The sequence below is a fragment of the Pangasianodon hypophthalmus genome, chromosome 28, assembly GCF_027358585.1.
Source record: "Pangasianodon hypophthalmus isolate fPanHyp1 chromosome 28, fPanHyp1.pri, whole genome shotgun sequence".
Classification (NCBI taxonomy): Eukaryota; Metazoa; Chordata; class Actinopteri; order Siluriformes; family Pangasiidae; genus Pangasianodon; species Pangasianodon hypophthalmus.
In genome coordinates, this window is record NC_069737.1 from 4,363,816 (window position 1) to 4,384,570 (window position 20,755).

Below are 20,755 nucleotides of genomic sequence, written 5' to 3' on the forward strand. Positions count from 1 at the left end.
GCTGTCTGGCTGGAGGTAGCACGATTTCTAGGATTAATTAGCATGCACAGATGACACAATCTTTTCTGTGTGTGCATGCATATGTGTATATAAACTGTCCATTGAAACCCGAATGAGCAAGATGTTAGGTAACTGCTGGAAGATATCTTTGGTTTGCTCTCTTAAAGCAAATGCCACTTCTTTGGATATGCGTGGGTGGTCAGAATTTCTCTAGCATACAAATGAAAAAGGCACTTGAGGCAAGTTACACTGTGTCTGACTTCAGTGAGCTTTACAGCTCTTAAACCTGGCTGGAGAGAGATAAGACGACTACGGACATGGTTTGGGAATATTTTAAATCCTAGGGGGAGGAGGTTTGTTTATACGTTACTAAGGGTGCTTTCACATATTCAGCGTTTTGTCTGTTTGAATCAAACCCTGGTGTGTGTTCTGATTTGGTCAAATTCAAAAAATTTAGGCAGGTAAGAACACTTTGGTGTAATCACACTTGAGTGCAGACCAAAACAACAGCCCAAGACCGCCTAAGCGAGTGAACTTCCAAGTTAACTCTAGTCGAGATGTGTGAGAGTTTTTTTGTTTTTTTTTTGTAGATTCATGCTAAGTACAAACTGAGCCAAAGGCCAGAGCTGTAGCGCTGCAGAGATGCCATGTGTTCTGGATATTTGGCCTAACAAATAGAGCACAGTCTTGGCAGGCAGTCATTTTTAAAATGCTAATCTTCTCCTTTTGCTCCTTTTGATCAAAAGCAAGCTATTATAAGAGATTTATAAATTGCTTGTGTGTGTGTGTGTGTGTGTGGTGTAGCATTTCTGGAGTTCAATAAAACAGATACATTTTCTCTTTGATTCACTGGGCTGTAGCCATATGCTTTCTTTTTTGTCTACCATCACTTACTGGAATCTGTTATCAGCCCGGCTGGTCTGCTAAAATGAAACGTTTTGCCGTCTGGCTTATTTTGGACACTCTTGACAACGTTATGATTACTGCGAAAGCAGTTAGTCAGTCACAGGCTATTCGAGAGTAGAAGAATGGCCTGTCAGCTCACTTTTAATATATATAAAGTAGGTTGTGCAAACTTGCTGAGACCAATGCATCAATATAAAATAATTACCTCAGAACTGACAGGAGATCAATTTTCCCATATATATCAGAATGGGCTTGTGACAGCAAGATGGAGAATTTTAGTCCAGCATTTTTTTTTTTTTTTTGATGCCGTGCGCCTCTGCAGTGTCTTCCGGCAGATCTATGGGGGACTAGGGAGGAATTATATGACCAGTTTTCTGCAGCTGTAGTTCTGTGCTGTTAGGATTCAAAATAACTAGAAGAAATAGAAGGAGAGGGTGAGGAGTGGAAAAGAGTGGGAGAAAATAAGTAAGGCAAGAAGAAGCAAAAAAAGTGAAGGAAGGTGTTAGGAGGGGAGTCAGGGAGAAAGTAAGTAAAGGAGTGATGAAGTAAAAAAAAAAAAAAAAAAAGTCTGATTTCAGTATTGGGAATCTGAAGACTCATCAGTGTCTCAGGATTTGGACACATTCTTTCTTTCTCAATCTCTCCATTTTTCTTGTTTTCTTCTTTCTCAATCTTTCTTTTTCTCTCTCTCCGTTTTCTTTCTTTACTTGAGTTATGTTAACTGATGTTTTAGATGCATTGTATCAGTAAACAACAGAAATTTCCTAACAGTTTAAGTGAGTGTTAGTGTCTATAATAAAATTAATTGAATGTCTATTTGCTACATAAGCACCTACATAAGCACTTTAGGACAACTGACATATAAAAAAACTGTCATTACGTGTCATGTCATTGGAGAAACTTTTCAGAGCAGAGAAGTGAGGTGGATTTTATTGTTAATAGTAAAATAAAATACACTTCTGTTTGGTAACATTTTATTGGGGTACTGTTCATATGGCTAAATGAAGCCTACATAAGCACTTTGTGACAACTGACATAAAAACCTCATATCATTTTCATAAATCTTCAGAACAGAGAAGTGAGTTTAATTTTACTAACAGTAGTAAAATTAAATGCACTTCTCTTTGGCAACACTTTAGTGGTGTTCTTAGGGCTAAATGTAGCCTACATAAGCTGCTTATGCCAACTGACATAAAAAAAAAAAAAAGGTCATTATGGTTTCATGTCATTGTCATAAATTGTCCCAACAATAAGGTATTAAAGACACTTTACTTAAGTGTCAGGGAACCTGTCATTACATCATTAAAGATTTTCCAAAAAAAAGTGTCATAACTTTGTCACCAAACATTAGTCTGTTAATGCAGATGTTACATCAACCTGACATCAACATTGACCAAACCGATCTTTGTCAGCTGATTATGTAGCTGTTACAGTACAGAACATAACAGTGTACAGCTGTTTATGTAGGTTTATGTCAGCTGTCATGAAGGGCTTATATATTTGTGTCAAGTAACCATATTAACATCACCTCCTAAGGAAGGTGTTACCAGATATTTTACGGCTCAAACTATAACTTTACTGGAAGGGTGCCTACACTGGGCCTTCAAAACATTCATATTACATAAAGCATTCAAAAGTATTATGAAGCACAGTTCCATTACATAAACATACTTACTTATGAAGCCCATATGTCAGCCAAATGAATCATTTTAACGCCCTCAAATTAAATCGATGATGAAATCTGCATGTATAACACTTATGATGCATGTTATGATGTATACCTTCTATGGATGACTTTCTCAATGTCATGAATCATGAATGGCATGAAAATGTGCTATAGTGTTATTAACACTAATAACATTCAAGATAAAGATAATAAATACACGAAAAATCTTGATCTGTCGAACCATAATGCTAATTGAGAGATATTCTGATGTCACCTCACAAGTTTTGGTATAAGCTTGTTATAATTTCTCTAGCCTTGATTTATGAAGGTTTTACACAATGCCTATGAATGCATTATAAAGCTACTATGTAGGTACCCTTCAAATAAAGTATCACCATGTATGTTTTAGATTTCGTTACACCAAGGGACATAGAAAAACACGTTTAACATGGTTATAACCATGCATTGGAGCTAATGTGTCATTAGTGACTTTTGAGCTACATAGTCAACCATGCAATTCTGTAGCTATTTGACCAACATCCTCCATAGCAAAAGTTTGTTTTCGCACGCTTTTAAAATATAGCCACAAAATCTCCTGATTCTTTTCTCCCAGATGCGAGATGTTGATGATGATGATGATGCAAGAATCTGAAACCCAAGCTGAACCTAAAATCTCTGTTGGAGTGTACTCTGAGCATCCTAGTCTCTGCTGGTGTATCCATTACTGTTTTGCCAGATAGAGTATCAAATGCTAAGTATAGGCCTAATCATTTTTTTTTTTAAAAGATAATTTTTGTGCATAAGAGAGTAAACTTAAACACATTCAACAAATGGGACATGACGTATTTCCCGAACTATAAGATGCCTCCTAAATTCTGTCTGCTTAGGATATCAGGATGTACTATATGTTATTCAGTGTGTAATTTTTAGCTGAATGTCTCTCAGCAGTGCTTAGAACATACGTTTTGCAGTTTGACACAACTGTGCTTTTATTCAGTAGCATGATAATTATTGAAGGACGAAAAGAGGATGAAAATTCGTAATATGGCAAACACAGTATATACATGCTTCATTGGTGGTGGGGGAAGGGTTCTTGCTTCTCATGAGATGCTACGTGTTAATGACTGGTTACGAAAAGTAAAGGATGTCTCTGGGGTGTTTGGAGGTACATTTCACAATACTTTTACATATCGTAAATTCGTAAACAAGTAGCAGCAACTCAAAATTCTTCTTCATGTCAGCCTTGAGGTACGATATGCTAATGATAATAGTTTTATGAATAGATCTACAAACCGTCAATTTATAATCAAGTATACGTAGCAACTTTTTTGCCCCGCCCACTCAGCTCTCTAGTTACACCCACCAAAATGTTGCAGTACTGAGAGGATTTAGTCAGCGCCCTTAAGTAACCATGATTGTTGACGGCATAACCGTGGATTTGTAAATGTGGCATGAAAGTTTGTAATTGTAGCATGAACATAAATATGTAACTGTATTATGGGGGTTGACTTTAAACCTAGGTTAGAATAACAGGTGCACGTTTTTACAAATCTGATTATGGATTTATGATTCCTCAAATTATGATCTTATAGATGTCAAGCAGTTCTGCAAGACGGAAAATAAATGCGGAATTTGTTGTTTGTGTATGGAAGCGAGCACTAACCTCCCTGTTCCCCCTTTTTCAGCTGGATCTCTCGCACAGGTGGCTGGCAGCTGGCTGACGCGCCCCTTGTTAACGATTCACATGTTCTAACGATGGAGGCCAGGCCACAAACAAGCTGTGCCAACATCATCAAAATGTCACCAGCATTGTGGTGGCTCTCTCCGAGCACAGGCGTAATTGCCAAACAGTGTTTACCGCCTGGACCGTAAAGCCTCTTGCCCCAGCCACACAACAGAGCAGAATCCATAATCGAAAGTCATTTCTATGCTAGAACTGAGAGAACACATGGGGTACATTGTGTGCATTGTGATGTTACGTCCTTGACCATTCTTGATTTGTGTTCACTAGAAGATGGCAAGTTTTCCCTTTAGCATTATGAATTTCTGAACACGAACGTTATGTTTATGAGTGTTCCTGTATATTTACTAGCATTAAGGTTCTCCAAGGACAATTTACATAACGGCACCCTTCCATGCTTAAAGCAAACCCCTACGGCTCAATCTGAGCTCCCTGTAGACTCTCTCACTCGTAGCAGACATAAAAATGTGTTGCCCTGTTTTCGAGGGAAGTACGGATGATGAAAACAAAATTGTATGAATGAAAGTAAAGGAAAGAAACACTGGGGGAAAAAAAGCACATGAAAGCTCAGCAGGAGTTTCTCTAAAGTGCAGCTGTTGAAGGCCCTTCCAAACATCTCGCAAAAAAAAAAAAAAGGAAGATATTCTAACAAAACCTGTTATTATGCATGTGACTAGTGCGTTTCTGTCTCCATGTTAGAGTGAATTATTGTTATCATATTTTGTCCGTGAATAGAAGGGCAGGCAGGAAGGTAAGTACAGTCCAAATATTTCCCAAAGCTTGTTTTTGCTGTTTTGAATCTCAGGAGGAATTGGAACTTGAGCTGCAGATAGTTAGAGATTGCTTGACTGACGGTACAGCAAGTCAATATTTTTTATTCAAGTTTAACTGAAAGGTGTATAAGCAAGTTTAACCGCAAAGACCAAACATGTAATTAGCATCAAGACGAGGACGTGTTTGCCAAGGATTAGGCTTAGAAGTATGATGGAAAAGAAAAAAAAAATGCCTTCCCAAAGAAGGAGTGAAAAAAATACAGAAAATGCAAATACATTGGCACATTTCAGCTGCTTCTAGCCAAGCAGCCACATTTGATCCAACTGTGCTGATTTCTTCGCAGCAGATGCCATGTTAAACCCTGGAGCACTCAACGCTTCCTCCGGCCAGCGCTATTAGGGTAATTAAACGCAAAATGCTATCTGGCTGCAACTCGTGCACAAACCAAACCTTTGGCACTCGTGTAGGAGACGCATTCGCAGCACAAACCCAATTACCAAAAACACAGAAATGCTTCCACTGACCAGCATTCTCTCCTCATTATTGAGCCAAGTCAAGGTCACAAATTCAATTAAATAAAGCTGTTCGGACACATGAGAATGGAAATGGTGCTTCTAGATGCAATTGAACTGCGTTGAAGACTTCAAAGGAACACAACATAGATGAATTCTCTCTCTCTATCTCTCTCTCTATCTCTCTCTCTCTCTCTCATGTTGCTGGTTTCCCATTTTTTGGTGTGCCATAGAAGTTGAAATTGGAAGGTGAAGACAGACATTCCTATAACACTTCTAGAAAGGTCATATTTATAATGAACTATGGATACATTCTTATCATATTATAATGCATTCATAAGGCATTATAAACAGTGTTATAATTAGTTGAGGAAAATGCATTATTTATATTGCATCTTTATATATATTTTTTATTATTTTTCTTTCTTATGCATTGTTATTGTTAACACGTTGCTTTATAAGTAATGTTCATGTAACACATTATAGCACAAATACCTTTTCATAGTGCAGTATAACAGTATAAGACCATTTTTTTTTTATTATACCTGAGCAGTTATCATAAAATGTTTCAGAAATTCTGCAACGTTACAACATACTACAAAAGGTTACAACCTTACAACGTAGTACAAAAGTTTACAACTTCACAAGGTAGTGCAAATGTACAACTTTACAACATACTGTGAAACTTTGCAACTTCCAACATACGGCATAACTTTAGTCATAATGTGTTATGAACACTATGATGTTAATGATGTGTATAATGCCTCGTGACTGCATTATAACATGATATGGATGTGTTCATAGTTCATCACAGCTATGACATTTATAGAAATAGTTGCCGGTAATACTGTGAGTAATAAAACCTTCATAAAGCCGTTGATTTAATAAACATTTTGTTTAAAACATCACTTTCCTTAGAGCTGACAAATGCAACTTATAAGCTATTATAATAATATGTCTCTTAATAATCTATACTCAGGAGATTGCACTCGATTGTCTTAGGAATGACTTATGACAGGTTATAGGTCATTATACATATGGCCTTCATGGAAAGTGTTACCATGCGCTTTTATTGGCACTGTTTTTTTTTTTTTTTTTGCAGATCGAAAGGATATTGTTAGTTGTGAGAGGTATGAGAGGTAGTGAAAGGAAATTCTACTTAAAGCTAGAGTTTATAAGGCTGCATGTCACCTACATAAACTCTGATCTAAACTGACAAACATTTTTTAAGGTTTATTCCAATAGGCAAGTTTTCACCGCTTGAGTGTTGAGACTATTGACATAACACTTAGGTCAAGTGACATAAGGATGTTATGGCTTTCCTTTTTTTGTCATGACATAATGTCATGACAAAACATAAGTTTTTGCATAGCCATAATGTGATATAGCTAGTAAGTGGTGCTAACACCTAAACAGAAGTCACACTACCAAAATGCCATCTGCACTGTCTCCTGAACTTAGCACTTGGTGGTAAAAATGTCATTAACATACTCTTGCAAGTTTCTTGTGAATGTTTTGCTTATGTATATTACCACTTATAATGCCATGATGCACTCTAAATTAGATTGAGTTTTATTTTGATTAGCATGTCACGTTCTCAGCATTATATGACTTGACATACTAAAAGTACTCTGAGCTACAAAGTTAGCTGTCATGACATTTTAATATCAGCCAGTCCATAAAGTGTCATAAGGCAACGTATGTCACTTGACATGGTGTTATGTACATCAACATCAAAGTTAAATAAAGCAGTGTTGACCCCTTGTGGAATAAACCTTTATAAATATTTATGTAGTTCTCACAAAAGGCTTATGTAGGTGTCATGCAGCCCTATGTACAATGTGATTAATACCAAGTAGCCAAGTAAAGTTTTACAGAAATGTAATTAGTAGTGTAGATGAAGAGTCAGATGAAGGAGAGTGGGCCGTTGCAGCTGTACTCTATAGAAACCTCCACTGCCTTGAGCCTCACCAAATCAAACATTACGGAAACAATACAGAGTAGACGACTACTCAAGTTCTAACCACTGTTTAATGTAGCTTCTTCCTTTCCTCCATTTCTTCTTTCCTCCTCTTTCTCTGGGGATCTCTCTCTCTTTCTCTCTCTCTCACTCTTTATCTGATGGGCCGTGCCCAATAACAGGTGACCATATCAGTGGATGGCATTTTGACCACCACTGGTTACACACAGGAGGACTATACCATGTTGGGCTCAGATGATTTCTTCTACATTGGTGGGAGTCCTAACACCGCTGACCTTCCAGGATCACCAGTCAGCAACAACTTCATGGGCTGCCTTAAAGACGTAAGTGTGTTCCTCGAGACATGCATTTTTTTATTGGATTTGTAAAGTGACAAATTCAAATGATTGGCTTGAATGATTCCTCGTTGGACCAATCATATGGTAAGGGTGGTCCGACGTTTCTTCAGTTCCCCACTCACAACTTTTGGTTCCTTCCAACTTTAGTTCCCATTTACTGTTTAACTTACAACCATGGTTTCATCTTATCCTGTCATATATGACCTCTCAGTAAATGTCTATAAGGACAGTATGAAAAAAATTAATGAAGAACATGGGTGTCTCTGTTAACGACCATTTTTGATTGGAAATACTAAAAAAAACAAAAACACAAACTACAACTGACATAAAAGGCTTGTTTTTTGTATATATATATATATATATATATATTTATTTATTTATTTATTTATTTATTTGTAATTTGCTAGTTGCTTGTGTGTTATTTTAGACGCCATTATCAGGTTCTGAATGCCTCTTTATTTTCAATCATTCTGATTGTGTACGTGTGCTTGTGTCTTAATTTAAACCTAATTCCAGTTTAGACGCTAAGCTAGATTCAGCATCTTGACACGCAAATTAAAAATTGATTTCTTCGATTGGCTCCGGCACTGCGTACTTGTATGTGTCGCCTTGCCTGCGCCCACAAAAACGTGCTCCCTTCCAAAACGAACTCGGTTTACAGAAGTACACTGCCTTTAATTAATCAGAAACTTGGCACTGAAGCAGCCAGCTTGGTTTCACATATTTCACACAGTTTATTAATAGCTCTGCTGGTTAGAGTGACACAAGAATAGAGCCAAGAAGTCATGTAGTCTGTGTCTAGGTTGATTTTGGAGGATTTTCATTATTTCTTTTAATTGATGGTTCTTGATTTTGGTTGTTGTGCCAATCATCCTTAAAGATAGTGGACTTTGATTGAGTTCCTGGTTACCAGCTGAGGTACACATGATGGGAGAGGGGTTAGTTTGATCCATTATTGAGTATTATCTGTTGTGAACAGAATTCAAGCTCGGGACCAGACCATTAGAGCGCACTATAATTTCCTTTGGTCCAGAAGAGTTGTCCTAAAGAGTGTTGTCTTCAACACTGCACAACTGATTCAATATTAATTAGCCGAATGTGTTGCAGGTCTCTAAAGCAAAGTGTTTGGGAATCCCAGTGTAATATTATCCAGCTATGATGTTTAACCTCAGCCAGCCCAGAAAAATGTCAATAAAAGTATTTTACTTGATATTATGTTTACATTTACAGCATTTGGCCCTTATCTAGAGAGATTTAGACATATCTCATTTATAGGAGGGTTGAGGGTTAAGGGCCTTGCTCAAAGGCCACTGCAGCTTGGCAGTGCTGGGATTTGAACCTTCAGCTCAGTAGGCCAATGTCTTAACCACTGAGCTACCACTGCCCCTTACTGTGTCAACTTGATGTCAAAATTTCATGTTTATGACAGCTCATGTCTAGTCGAAAAAAACCTTATTAATAAATGTTCTAATAGCTTTATGTCAATCATCATGAAGGGCTTATGTAGGTGCTAGAGGTGTAACACAACCTATATCTGTTTAATGCTCCAAATATCCCTATCGTTATTCAGACTTAAACCCGAACTGGGCGTGGCCTAAACCCAGAGGGTTTTTTTTTTTTTCCTTTCTTTTACTTTGTATTAAATATGAACCCTGCCACCATGCCTTCAGAAACACAGAAAAAAACACAGGTAGAAAGTGCTGGCACTATCAGCATGATCTGTGAATTCTGGCTCTGACAGTTCCTCAACCTCAGCTACATCACTCGAGTCTGTAATTCCTCTCAACTAGAGATGTATGCAGGGTTTTTTTTTTTCAAATCTTGCTCGCAGAGTTAATATTTTAACTTCCCATGATATTTTCTAACAAATTTATTTGGTTTAGTTGCTTCTATTTCCCAAAATATAAACAAACGTAGCTGAATTTCAACCTAATTTAAACCTCATTTAAGCCTAATTTAAAACACCACACCACACTGGGTCATGCGATTGCTAAAGATGAATGAATAAACATTGTAAATGCATGTGGTCTTCTCACGTGCTTCAAATCAGACAGCTTGCTCGTGCCCACATGAAAGTAAAAACATCACAGCTTTTTGTCGCATCCTGTAGGATCCCATTCCGAGTGCAATCTGAAGCGCAAGCGTTCTAAAAAACTAAACTGAAAAAAAAATAGTGAGCTTCTTATTTGTATTTGTCCTGGTGAGAACATATTACATGCTCCTTCTGAACAATGTATTTACATTCCTTTACATTCTTAGTAGATGTCATGCATCTCTGTAAACAATACCATTAAGGTGAATGTTATAGAAATTTGATATATTGTGAACATAACTGTCCATTGCAGCTGTACTCTAGAGAAATCCCTATCCTCCATCAGTACAGAAAACAATACAGGGTGGATGACTACACTGAGCCCATTGTTATTGCCTTGGACCAGGTGTACAGATTAGCTTTGTTTAGTTTAGTGTTTACTGTGCGCTAACGCAACTGATTTGGCTAATTACGAACCTTCATTACGTGAATGAGGCTAATTCCAGGAAGGGAGGATATTAAATAAGGAGTGCTTAACCCATCAAAGACTGGAATGCATATTCCTTCTGGAGTGCGATCAACCCGACTACGCCAGTCCAACAACGCTGACGTAGCCAATTCAAAGTTTTCAGAAGTTTTAGGAAGTCTGTATCTGGTCATGCGTGGATGGCTTCTGTCTTTGCTTCTTATCATCATTTTTGAAAGACTTGCTTATGCAAACAAGAATTCCCACTGAAGCAAGCCATTGTCTCTCCAATATAAATGGCCCCCTTCAAGCGTTGAATTATAATTAGGTATTATTTACAGTTAAGGCTTATGAGAATTATTAAGAGTTTTTATGACAGTAATAACTTTGTGCATGACTTTGGGGGAAAAAAAAGGGAAATCTCATTATGCGTGTGGTCATGAAGTTTATTTTCTTTTTTTTAAAAATATGGAATAATAATCAACAATAAAGTTGAGTCACTGAGCCATGCTGGGCCGCCCATATCATATAATTACGTTTATGGCTTCCCATCTGCGGCAGTTATAAATCAGTGGTTCACTGTGATCTAATGATCTGTTTGTGATTCATAAGGCAGGCACTTTTATCCAAAGTGGCTTACAATTGAGAGAGGATCCAACCCAAATATAGAGCTGAGCACTTGAGGGTTTGTCACAAATTCCCCCTCTCAGTGTGTGCTACGGCTCCCTGTACGAATAGCACTGTTTTTGTGTTTCATATTTGTTTATGTCGCGTGATTGTGCGTTTTTCTTGATATCACCGTGTATGATTCATGTCTTAGCTCCGCCCATGTCTTGTCATTGGTCTATTTCCCCATTGTGTCATGATCATTCTCGCCTGTTTTCAGTTCCTCCCTTGATTAGTTTGTGTTTTTAAGCCCTGGGGTTTCATTGTCTCAAAGTCTTATTGTGCTTTTTTAATGTCAAGTCTGAACGTTTTCCCTATTATTCCTAGTTCCATGTTTCCTGGTTTTGACTCATGCTTGTTTTCCTGTTTAATGATTATGAATCCCCCCTGTTTGCTTCTCCCTGCCTATTATTTGACCAGTGCTTCACACTCTAAAAATGATTTGTGGAGAGCCCTTAATAAAAAGCATGCTGAGTTTGCGCACTTGCACCCTGCTTCTCACCGCATTTTACAGCGTTTAGGGTCATGTTCAGGGTCCCGTTCCAATGATAACAAGCATGATGTGCTTATATTTTGGTTTCTGTTTCAGGCCTGTCTCCTCCCCTCTTCTTGGCATTGGTTTGTTGCCTAAATGTGTGCACCTGTTCTGTGTTTACTCAATTAGTTTGGCTATGTACACCCTGCTCTTTTTTGTTTTGGGCCTTAGTGTTCCGTGTTCCTTGCTCGTTGTTTATTATTCTGAATATGGATCACATTAATAAAGCACACCCTAAATGTTCTGCCTCAGCTTACTGAACATTGCACCTTCTAATCGCTAGATTAGGACCATAATCACTAAGCCAAAGAACCCAGTTTCATCTTATGGACCTAGCCAGTTTACTGTAGTATGTCTCAGGTTAAATTTGTATTGTTCAAAAAAGAGTCTGCACTTTTGATACAATGTCTCTGGGATAATATTTATACAGCTCTATTGCATTCTTTGCCTGATCATACACAGACTTCAAATCCAAAAATGTTACCTATATAATAACTGTGACGTGCCTGTTATATAATCTAGAGAATACTTTTGAGGTAAATACTCTCCCTGGGGTACAGCTCTGTTATTGGAAACATTTTAATTGCAGCTGAAGTTCTGTTTACTGCCACCTACAGGTTGTATACAAGAACAACGATTTCAAGCTGGAGCTGTCCCGGTTGGCCATCGAGCACGACCCAAAGATCAGTCTCCACGGTGACCTGGTGTTCCGCTGCGAGGACGTAGCAGCGCTCGACCCCGTGACCTTCGAGACACCCGAGTCGTACATTGCACTCCCGCGCTGGGACACCAAAAAGACGAGTTCCATCTCTTTCGACTTCCGGACGACAGAACCCAGCGGCCTGCTTCTCTTCAGCCACGGCAAGCCACAGGGCAACAAAGAGCAACGCCACGGGCGTGAGCTAAAGACGGACTACTTTGCCATGGAGCTGCTGGATGGCTTCTTGTACCTGCTCATGGACATGGGCTCTGGTAGCATCAAGCTCAAAGCCAGCAATAAGAAGGTCAACGATGGGGAGTGGTGTCATGTCGACTTTCAGCGGGAGGGGAGAAAAGGTGAGGAGACAGGAGATCTAGAGGAATGGCAGATGAGAAAGATTGCTGCTTTTCCCACTTTTATGGTATGATTGCAGAAGTCATACACAGAAACACACACACACACACCTATGGCTGTGCCTGTCTGACTCTAAATTACTTTTTAATAGACAATTAAAAGAGCATAATAACTCTCGTTGATACATCCAGACAGGTGCAGAGATCTCTTCTGAGAGCCACTTGTGCTCCTCAAACCACACACACACTCTTACACCTGTAGTGTAATTAGCACATTTTCATCTTTTATGATGCACTAGTTCTCGAGTCCTTGACAATGCTGGGGAAAAAGAAGACCTTTTGGGATCCCGCATTGTCACAGATTGAATGTGCTGTTGATCATATTCAGATGTCAGCCATATTGCTTATGATGATATGCGCAGGTTGGAAAGAAATTTTTTTTTGTCTTTTTAACAGTTTATAGCTATTATAATATAAGTGATGACAGGAAATGACTTTTTTTGAGAATGTTCCACAATAATAGTCATAACTATAAACTATGACATGACATTCTTTACTACATAAAAAAAAAGTTACTTACATCTAGCTGAATATTTTGTTTTATGTTAATATGTAGGTAACTGTCCCACAAATTTGACTACATGGAGGCTAAAAGCATAAAACACCCAATTTACCCATATTTTAATTCATGGAACAGTATTTGTACAAATCCTATACACTTTTAGACACTTAGTTTCTTAATGGTTCTTAATATTGACGTACTGGCATTGGATTGTAGTTTGTTCTATGTCTATTCTGAAGTGTATGATGGGAACTCATCACTAATCATTTTTGGATGATTGAGAAACTGAAGAGCGATAAGAGAAACGTCAAACATCCAATACGAATCCGGCTAATTAAAGGCTTTTAAAATGCACCAGGTTTTATCTTTCAGTATTATGGATGGAAATGTTACAGTTACTTAGGACATGAGATTTCTCTTCTGTATCCCTTTATACTGCTCTTTTTTTCATTCCCAGGTTCCATTTCGGTGAACAGCCGCACCATGCCCTTTAACTCCAACGAGGGCAGTGAGATTCTCGATCTGGACAGCGATATGTATCTAGGTGGGCTTCCCGAGTCTCGCCAGGACCTCATCCTTCCCCCCGAGGTGTGGACGGCGTTGCTCAACTACGGTTACGTGGGCTGCGTGCGAGACCTCTTTATTGACGGAAAGAGCCGTGATGTCCGCCGCTTGGCCGAGATCCAGAGCGCTCCAGGGGTCAGCAGCTTCTGCACCAGGGAGCTCCAGAAGAGGTGCAGTAGCACCCCGTGTGGAAACGGAGGACTCTGCAAGGAGGGCTGGAACCGTTATATCTGTGACTGCACAGGCACCGGATACCTGGGCAGCAACTGCGAGATAGGTGTGGGGTTCTTTACATATATTTTCTTATTTAATCCATTCGTAGACAGATTTATTAAAGCATTAAGCATATAATTGCGATCAGAATGATAGTCAGCTGCCCAAAAATTAGTTAAGATTAATAATACAGAGCTGGCCAAATATTCAAATATATGTAGTGTTTTTTTTTGTTTTTTTTTTTTAATAAAATGGGCCTGTAACTTTGATGGATTCTTGATTGGAGATACAGTATTTATTCTAGGAAATGGACTGCACTACTTTCAGTGATACAGATGGCAGTAGTTCATATAGTTGATAGATTAATGAGGGTGGACGATTTTTCTTCCCTGATGGCAGAAGCAGGCTCTGCAGTAAGACTTTCTTGACAAATAATAATTACTTTGATTGATAGCGTGACTGTGAATACTAATTGTGATTAATAATGATTCAGTTCAGAAAGGGAACTTTACTGCGCAGGTGATTTTGGTCAGTCAGAAATGATTTGGGAATGAATTATAGACTCACCGTTTTATTATTTACACCTGCTCATTCGTGCAGTTATTGAACCAATGCAATGTATATTTCAGTTAATGTTCACCTCAAACATTAGATGGAAAAAAAAAATGTAATCTCAGTTACTTTAATTGTGGTTGGTGCCAGACCGTGTTTCAGAAACTGCTGATCTCCTGGGATTTTCATGCACAACGGTGTCTAGAGTTTGCATAGAATGGTACAAAAAACATCTAGTGAGCAGCAGTTCTGTGACCAGGAGATGTTTTTTGTAATCTTCAGTACAGTTTTGGTCAGTTTGTGCCCACTGTAGCCTCAGATTCCTGTTTTTGGCTGGCAGGAGTGAAACTCCCTGTGGTTTTCCACTGTTGTAGCTCATCCACCTTCGACATGTTATGCATTCTGAGGTGCTTTTCTTCTGACTGTGGTTGTAAAGAGTGGTTATTTGAGTTTTTATAGACTTCCTGTCAGCTTGAACCAGTCTGGCCATTCTCTTCTGACCTCTCTCAGTAACAAATCTGTAGAACTGCCACTCACTGGAGGTTAGAATTTTTAATCATGCTATGGTCGACGTCAGGTTGATATAAGTGTTTTATATAGGGCTGATATGAGTACCAGTTAGTATTAATAGTAATAGTGGTAAAAAAGGGAATATTAGGTGACATGTGAGGCCTGTATTTATATTTCAGAAATTTATTTACAGACATTACAGCTTACTTGGGCATAATTTTTGTAGGGCAGCCTGGGAAAACCCATCAGATGTCGCTGTGCCCAAATTCTAATAAACAGTCAAAGAAATCTTGATTGCTATAACTCAAAGATATCTTGAGTTTGATATCTATATATATAGCGATCTATATCTTTAAACTTAAAACTTACTTCAAACATGAATAAGAAGAAACAAATGTTTTCACCTTTTCATTTACTTTATTTTCAGTGACACTAATTGATCAGCGTCACTTAGAAAGTATAACCATGTTACCCAAATTCTAGAAATTAAATAATTAATAACAAAATAATAATAATAATAATAATAATAATAATAATTGTAAGTAAATTATTAGAATACCCATAATGTCCTCATAAGCAATCGATGCTTGTTAAACACGTTTTGCATATTTGCTAATTCTATGCTAAAAACGCAGCTCTGTTACTTATTTAAGAGCAAAATACAGACATTATCAGGGAAGAAACCTTGTAGAAAATGAGAAATTGTTACCTAGGATGGATTAGCACATTTTTCAAATGATTAAACGCAAGTTTTCCCAGATTGAATTTTGAAAATCGATGAAATAAAGCTTTAAAGAGTTAGAAGGGCTAAATGGCCCAGCAACCGTGGAAACACCCTTAAGATACTTTCATCCCTATTTATTTACTAGCACATCCAGGGCTCTGGAAAATTTACTATCTTTCCTAAAGGCACATAAGAGCAGAACATGCAGTGCTGAATCCTTCCTGTGCAATTTATTACCCAGCTAAAGCTGAATGCATAACTAAGCCCGTCATTCATCACTGTACCCTAACCACTAGTTTCAGACATCCTGATATAGAGAAGGCAGTGAAGAAATATAGGTTTGTCAATGTTTAGTAGCGTAATTAAGGTTAAAATATTTACAAGACTCATAGTTTGTGAGATTTAAGAGATTAGATAAGCAGTGGCTTTGAAACTGTTAAACGCTGCAGGTGTTTCTAAATGAAGAGTATCCGTTGCATTCTTGCAGGCAGTTCATTAATCTATAGCGTCAGAAGAAGGGTTCTGAATGGCCACAGCAGTGAGAAGAGCTGCTCTTACTTTGCCTGAGTACTCTTCTGGGGGCTTCTCAATATCATGATTGATGTCGTAGTGTTGGGTTTCATCTCACTATTCCACCAAATTAAAATTATGAGAGAAATATGAAGCCACCATCACCACTTGTCCTTGATGTTTAAATGTTGAATTCGGTGCTATCCGCCTAGTTCATGCCACCGGCTGTTTTATTTGGAGATGCGCCCTAGTCTTTCCAAATAAAAAGCGAGCCTGCTAAAAATACAGCCGCAGTCATCAGAGAGGGCACTGAAGCGTCCTACCTACTGCCGCCGCAGAATTGTTAACAGACACACACAAAATCATTGGAACTGCGCGATATGGTGAGTTACAGTCTTGCTTACTGGCGGGAAATATGAGGACTGGACCATCGTGAAGTAGCCCTGAAGGCAGCAGAGCGATGAGGCATTCCACAACCATCTGTGCGTCTGTTAGAGGCACCAGCCGGCACAAGATGGACAGAGTATTGAGGGTGAGAGCAGTCAGAGCCACGGAGGCATGGAGCCATGGCACCGCTGGCTTTGCTGGCCAAACTGGCTCTTGTCTCTGAATTAGCATCATATCTTGCTCGACATTCAAGAAGTATTGCTTTTTAAACACTCAGGGTTACATCATTCTTTCGGGCACGGCTGCTGCATGTGCCCAGTTTCATATATTTTTACTTCAAAGTAATGAGTCTATGGGACGCCATTAAGGAGGCCACCATGAAATCTATAGAGCGGCTCTCTTCTTCCATCTAGTGTTGTTTTTTGGATATTGCCTCAAGATCAGAATAAACAGAAATCATTAGCGTGTTAGTTATTTATACATTTGTGCTACAGTCAGTGGGAATTCCATTTTAAATGCACCCACCTCCTTTGCCCTATCCACCTATCCTACAGAGGCCACCGTGTTGAGCTATGACGGCAGCATGTATCTGAAGATCATCATGCCGAGCACCATGCACACCGAGGCAGAGGACCTGGCCCTGCGCTTCATGTCCCAGCGAGCCTACGGCCTCCTGGTGGCCACCACCTCCAAAGAGTCTGCAGATACGCTCCGTCTGGAGCTGGACGGTGGACGGGTCAAGCTCACCGTCAATCTGGGTAACCTTAACCGCCATTGTCACTATCAATCCTCATCATTACCCCTCTCTTCTACTCCCAGTGAATTTTCTCTGGGTGTGTCACCTGCCCCTATCGCCATCCTCTGCCCTCCTCAGGCCTTGAGCTTCTTCCCACAATCAGTGCTGCATCACTGGGAACGTGCGCTTACTCTCGCCCTGTAACGTCCTAGTTTCACTCTGATGATAATGAGACTGATGTTGTTTGTAGTAGATACTTTTTTCCAGCAGGTGGAGACCTAGACCAAGATTAAAGCTAATCTTCCTGTCTAACCTTCCTGTTGGAATCTATTTCACTATTCGAAAACGAACAAATATTTATGTATTCAATCTCATAGTTTACTTTTGGTAACCTTACTCACATTTCAGAATAATAATAATAATAATAATAATAATAATAATAATAATGATGCATTTATTTTTATTTTTTCCCAGCATTGAATGACAATGACTCAGAATCTATTTCACTTGTATACACTATGTTTGAGTTATGTTTTAACAAATCAGATAAACCTGGTGATATGTACATACGAAAGGCTTCTTAACCCCTAATGCCAGGTTGTCATAACACCTGACGTGTGTTAGAGTCAAGTGACATAGAATGTTCTAGGCACACGTTTGTGTTATAACGCTTTCTGGGTCGGCTTAGGTTAGAATGTCATGACAGCTGACTGTGTAGCTCACTGTACTTCTGGAATGGAGGATCATAGTGGCGGAGGACTATATCGTCAGATGTCATGTGACATACGGATGGAAGTCAGCTTGTGAGATGTTATAACACAAGCTTATGTCAGTCTGGGTAACTTGAATCAGGTGGTATGTCAACTTGACATCAATGTCACCTATGATACCATGTGTTTACTTGCCATCCACTTTTGACAGGTGACTCATGTGGTATATCTACTCGACCCCTGTGTCACCTAAGTCACCTATGTGACCTACGTCACCTCAGATATATACATTATATAGATCGTTTTTTATAGCCAAAGCTAACGGTGGTAATTGTTGTGTGATGGGAACATTGGTGACTGGAAGCCACAGAAACAGGACGTTACAAGGCAGAGGTGTGCTCACAGGGTCTCTCTCTCTCTCTCTTTTTCTATCTATCTATCTATTTCTCTCTCTCGTTCACTTGCTCGAGGCTCTGAAGATGGAACTTTTCATCCCTTCAATGGCTTGTATGTCTGCGACCCTGAAGCGAACAGCCAGAGACCGGCTCACTGTCGTCGTTTTCAATGCGTGCCGCGTTCTCCCTAACCACTAAGCTGCTACTAATGCTAAGCCCAAAACGCACATGCTCTAATTACCTCGAGGCATTAGTACCTCTGCTTTTGCTAATTAGCAAACAATAACTTGTAGAATAATCCTCCAATACTGCGATTTGCAAGCGGGTAATTAAACACGGAGACATACTGAGCTTAGCTTAAAACAGTTAATACGTACGTAGACGGATTAGATAAGTCAGAGATAATTATCCTGATTCACACGAGGCTGTGGGAGAGAATCAGTGTCCCTGGGAAAGGTCGTGTCAAAGGGATACGCCTCTCGCAGACCTCTCACAATTCCCCAAAAACACGAGTCAATGAAGGACGGATGTTATGTGCGAGCTAAACACACTCCTGTTTAAAAAAAAAAAAGAAAGCGAAAAAGGAAAACATTCAGTAGTGCATTATTCCTTACTGAAAAGTTGCATAAACTTCCCATGGGAAATTTGCTCATCTTTAGATTTTTAGACACTGCACTATAGGCTATGTGTTTTTATTTATTCACGTGAAATTATTTATTTTTTTTTACATGTACGGCATGTGTTTTTATTTTCACGTGTCTTTTTTTTTTACATGACTTATTTATTTTTATGTTATTATTTATTTTCATTTATTTATTTATTGTCTTTTTTTAAACATTAATTTATTTTTGCATAAATTTTTCAGATGTAGTGCATTTTTTTTATTATTATTTTTATATTTGATCTTTTTTCACATCATTTATTTATTTTTTACATGTTTGCTTTCCACATGTAGTACATGTGGGTTTTTTTTCACTTGAATTTTTTTTCATTTTTACATTGTAATTGTGATTTTTTCATATTAGTCATTTATTTCATTTTTTTATGCTTATGTGCAAGTGTTATTTTCACATGAATTTTTTTTTTTCAAATTTATTTTGACATTGATTTTTTTGCATGTAGCGTATGTTTTTATTTTCATATCTATTCTTTTCCACATGATTCATTTATTTTTGTTATTTTCTTACATGCATTGTTTTCAGACGTGGGACCTTTCTCAAAAGATTACTTTTTTTTTTTCACAAGTTGCTCATGTCTTTCTATTTTCATGCACTTTTTTTTCACACAATGAATTTTACTTTGCACATGTAGGGCATGTGGTTTTATTTTTCCGATATGATTTTAATATATGCAATATATAACATATGTTACTTACATGTGGAAGAACTTCACCTGAAATGTGTTATATTTTTTCCATAAGTGATTCCCTCAAATGAAATTAGAGTGTGCATTAAATCAGCCATATGTATATGAAGTTGATATCTGAAATATCAATGCCGAAATATGTATGAGAGTGAGACATTATAGTGCGCTGTGCCTCTCCTTCCTCACAGTGAGCCCGGTCGCTGGCTGTTTGTTATCACTACTCCGTAGCGGTTGACAGCCTTGAGATCTCGCATCAGCCTTTATAGCTTGCACATGCAGGCTGCAGCCACCAAATGGAGACAGAGTCTAAAATTTCCGAACAGAGATAATAAATCCATAAAGCTGCTGCCATTTCTGATTCAGCTTGGTGTACACCCATCAAGTGTGATTTCCAAACTTTACTTCATATAACTGCACAAAAAGGATGAAATGTGCTTATTAGTATGCACAACATAAATATTAAAGGTGCAGTTTGTAATATTTAAAGATGTCGTTAGACCAGTAATAACCATATTATTTCACACCTACCTCAGAAACACTTAGATGCACAATATTGCAATGCATTGGATCTCGCTAGTTTCTTTGTTTCAGGCTTCTGTTTGAAAATTTTCTGGCCTGTAAATTAGCTCCGCCCCTCTCAGTCTGACGATAGGTGTTTATCTCCTTTCCTAAATAGAAAAAGTCCACCCTGTAGCATCTTTAATATGTTTATATTCAGATATTTGTTTATGTGATAAGTGGTTCTGGTGCTAATTTGTTGGTTAGTCTGTCTTTTCATCATTCCTGTGAGAAGTTAGCGAACGTGTTCCGTGCTGATGTAACAGGCGGACGCTGTTTTTGCTAGCTCGGGTACAATG

General features: G+C 38.4%; 1 protein-coding gene across 13 annotated transcripts in view; it reads left to right on the top strand.

Annotated features, from left to right (window-relative positions):
• nrxn2b (neurexin 2b) overlaps positions 1–20,755 on the top strand; it is a 591,140-nt gene that overhangs the window by 295,093 nt on the left and 275,292 nt on the right. For all 13 annotated transcript variants that reach the window (XM_026945170.3, XM_053230796.1, XM_053230792.1 and 10 more), the window contains 4 exons: positions 7,742–7,903; positions 12,235–12,673; positions 13,690–14,073; positions 17,247–17,450. In XM_026945170.3, the coding sequence (XP_026800971.2) occupies positions 7,742–7,903; positions 12,235–12,673; positions 13,690–14,073; positions 17,247–17,450 (1,189 nt within the window). The remainder of the gene's footprint in view (positions 1–7,741; positions 7,904–12,234; positions 12,674–13,689; positions 14,074–17,246; positions 17,451–20,755) is intronic.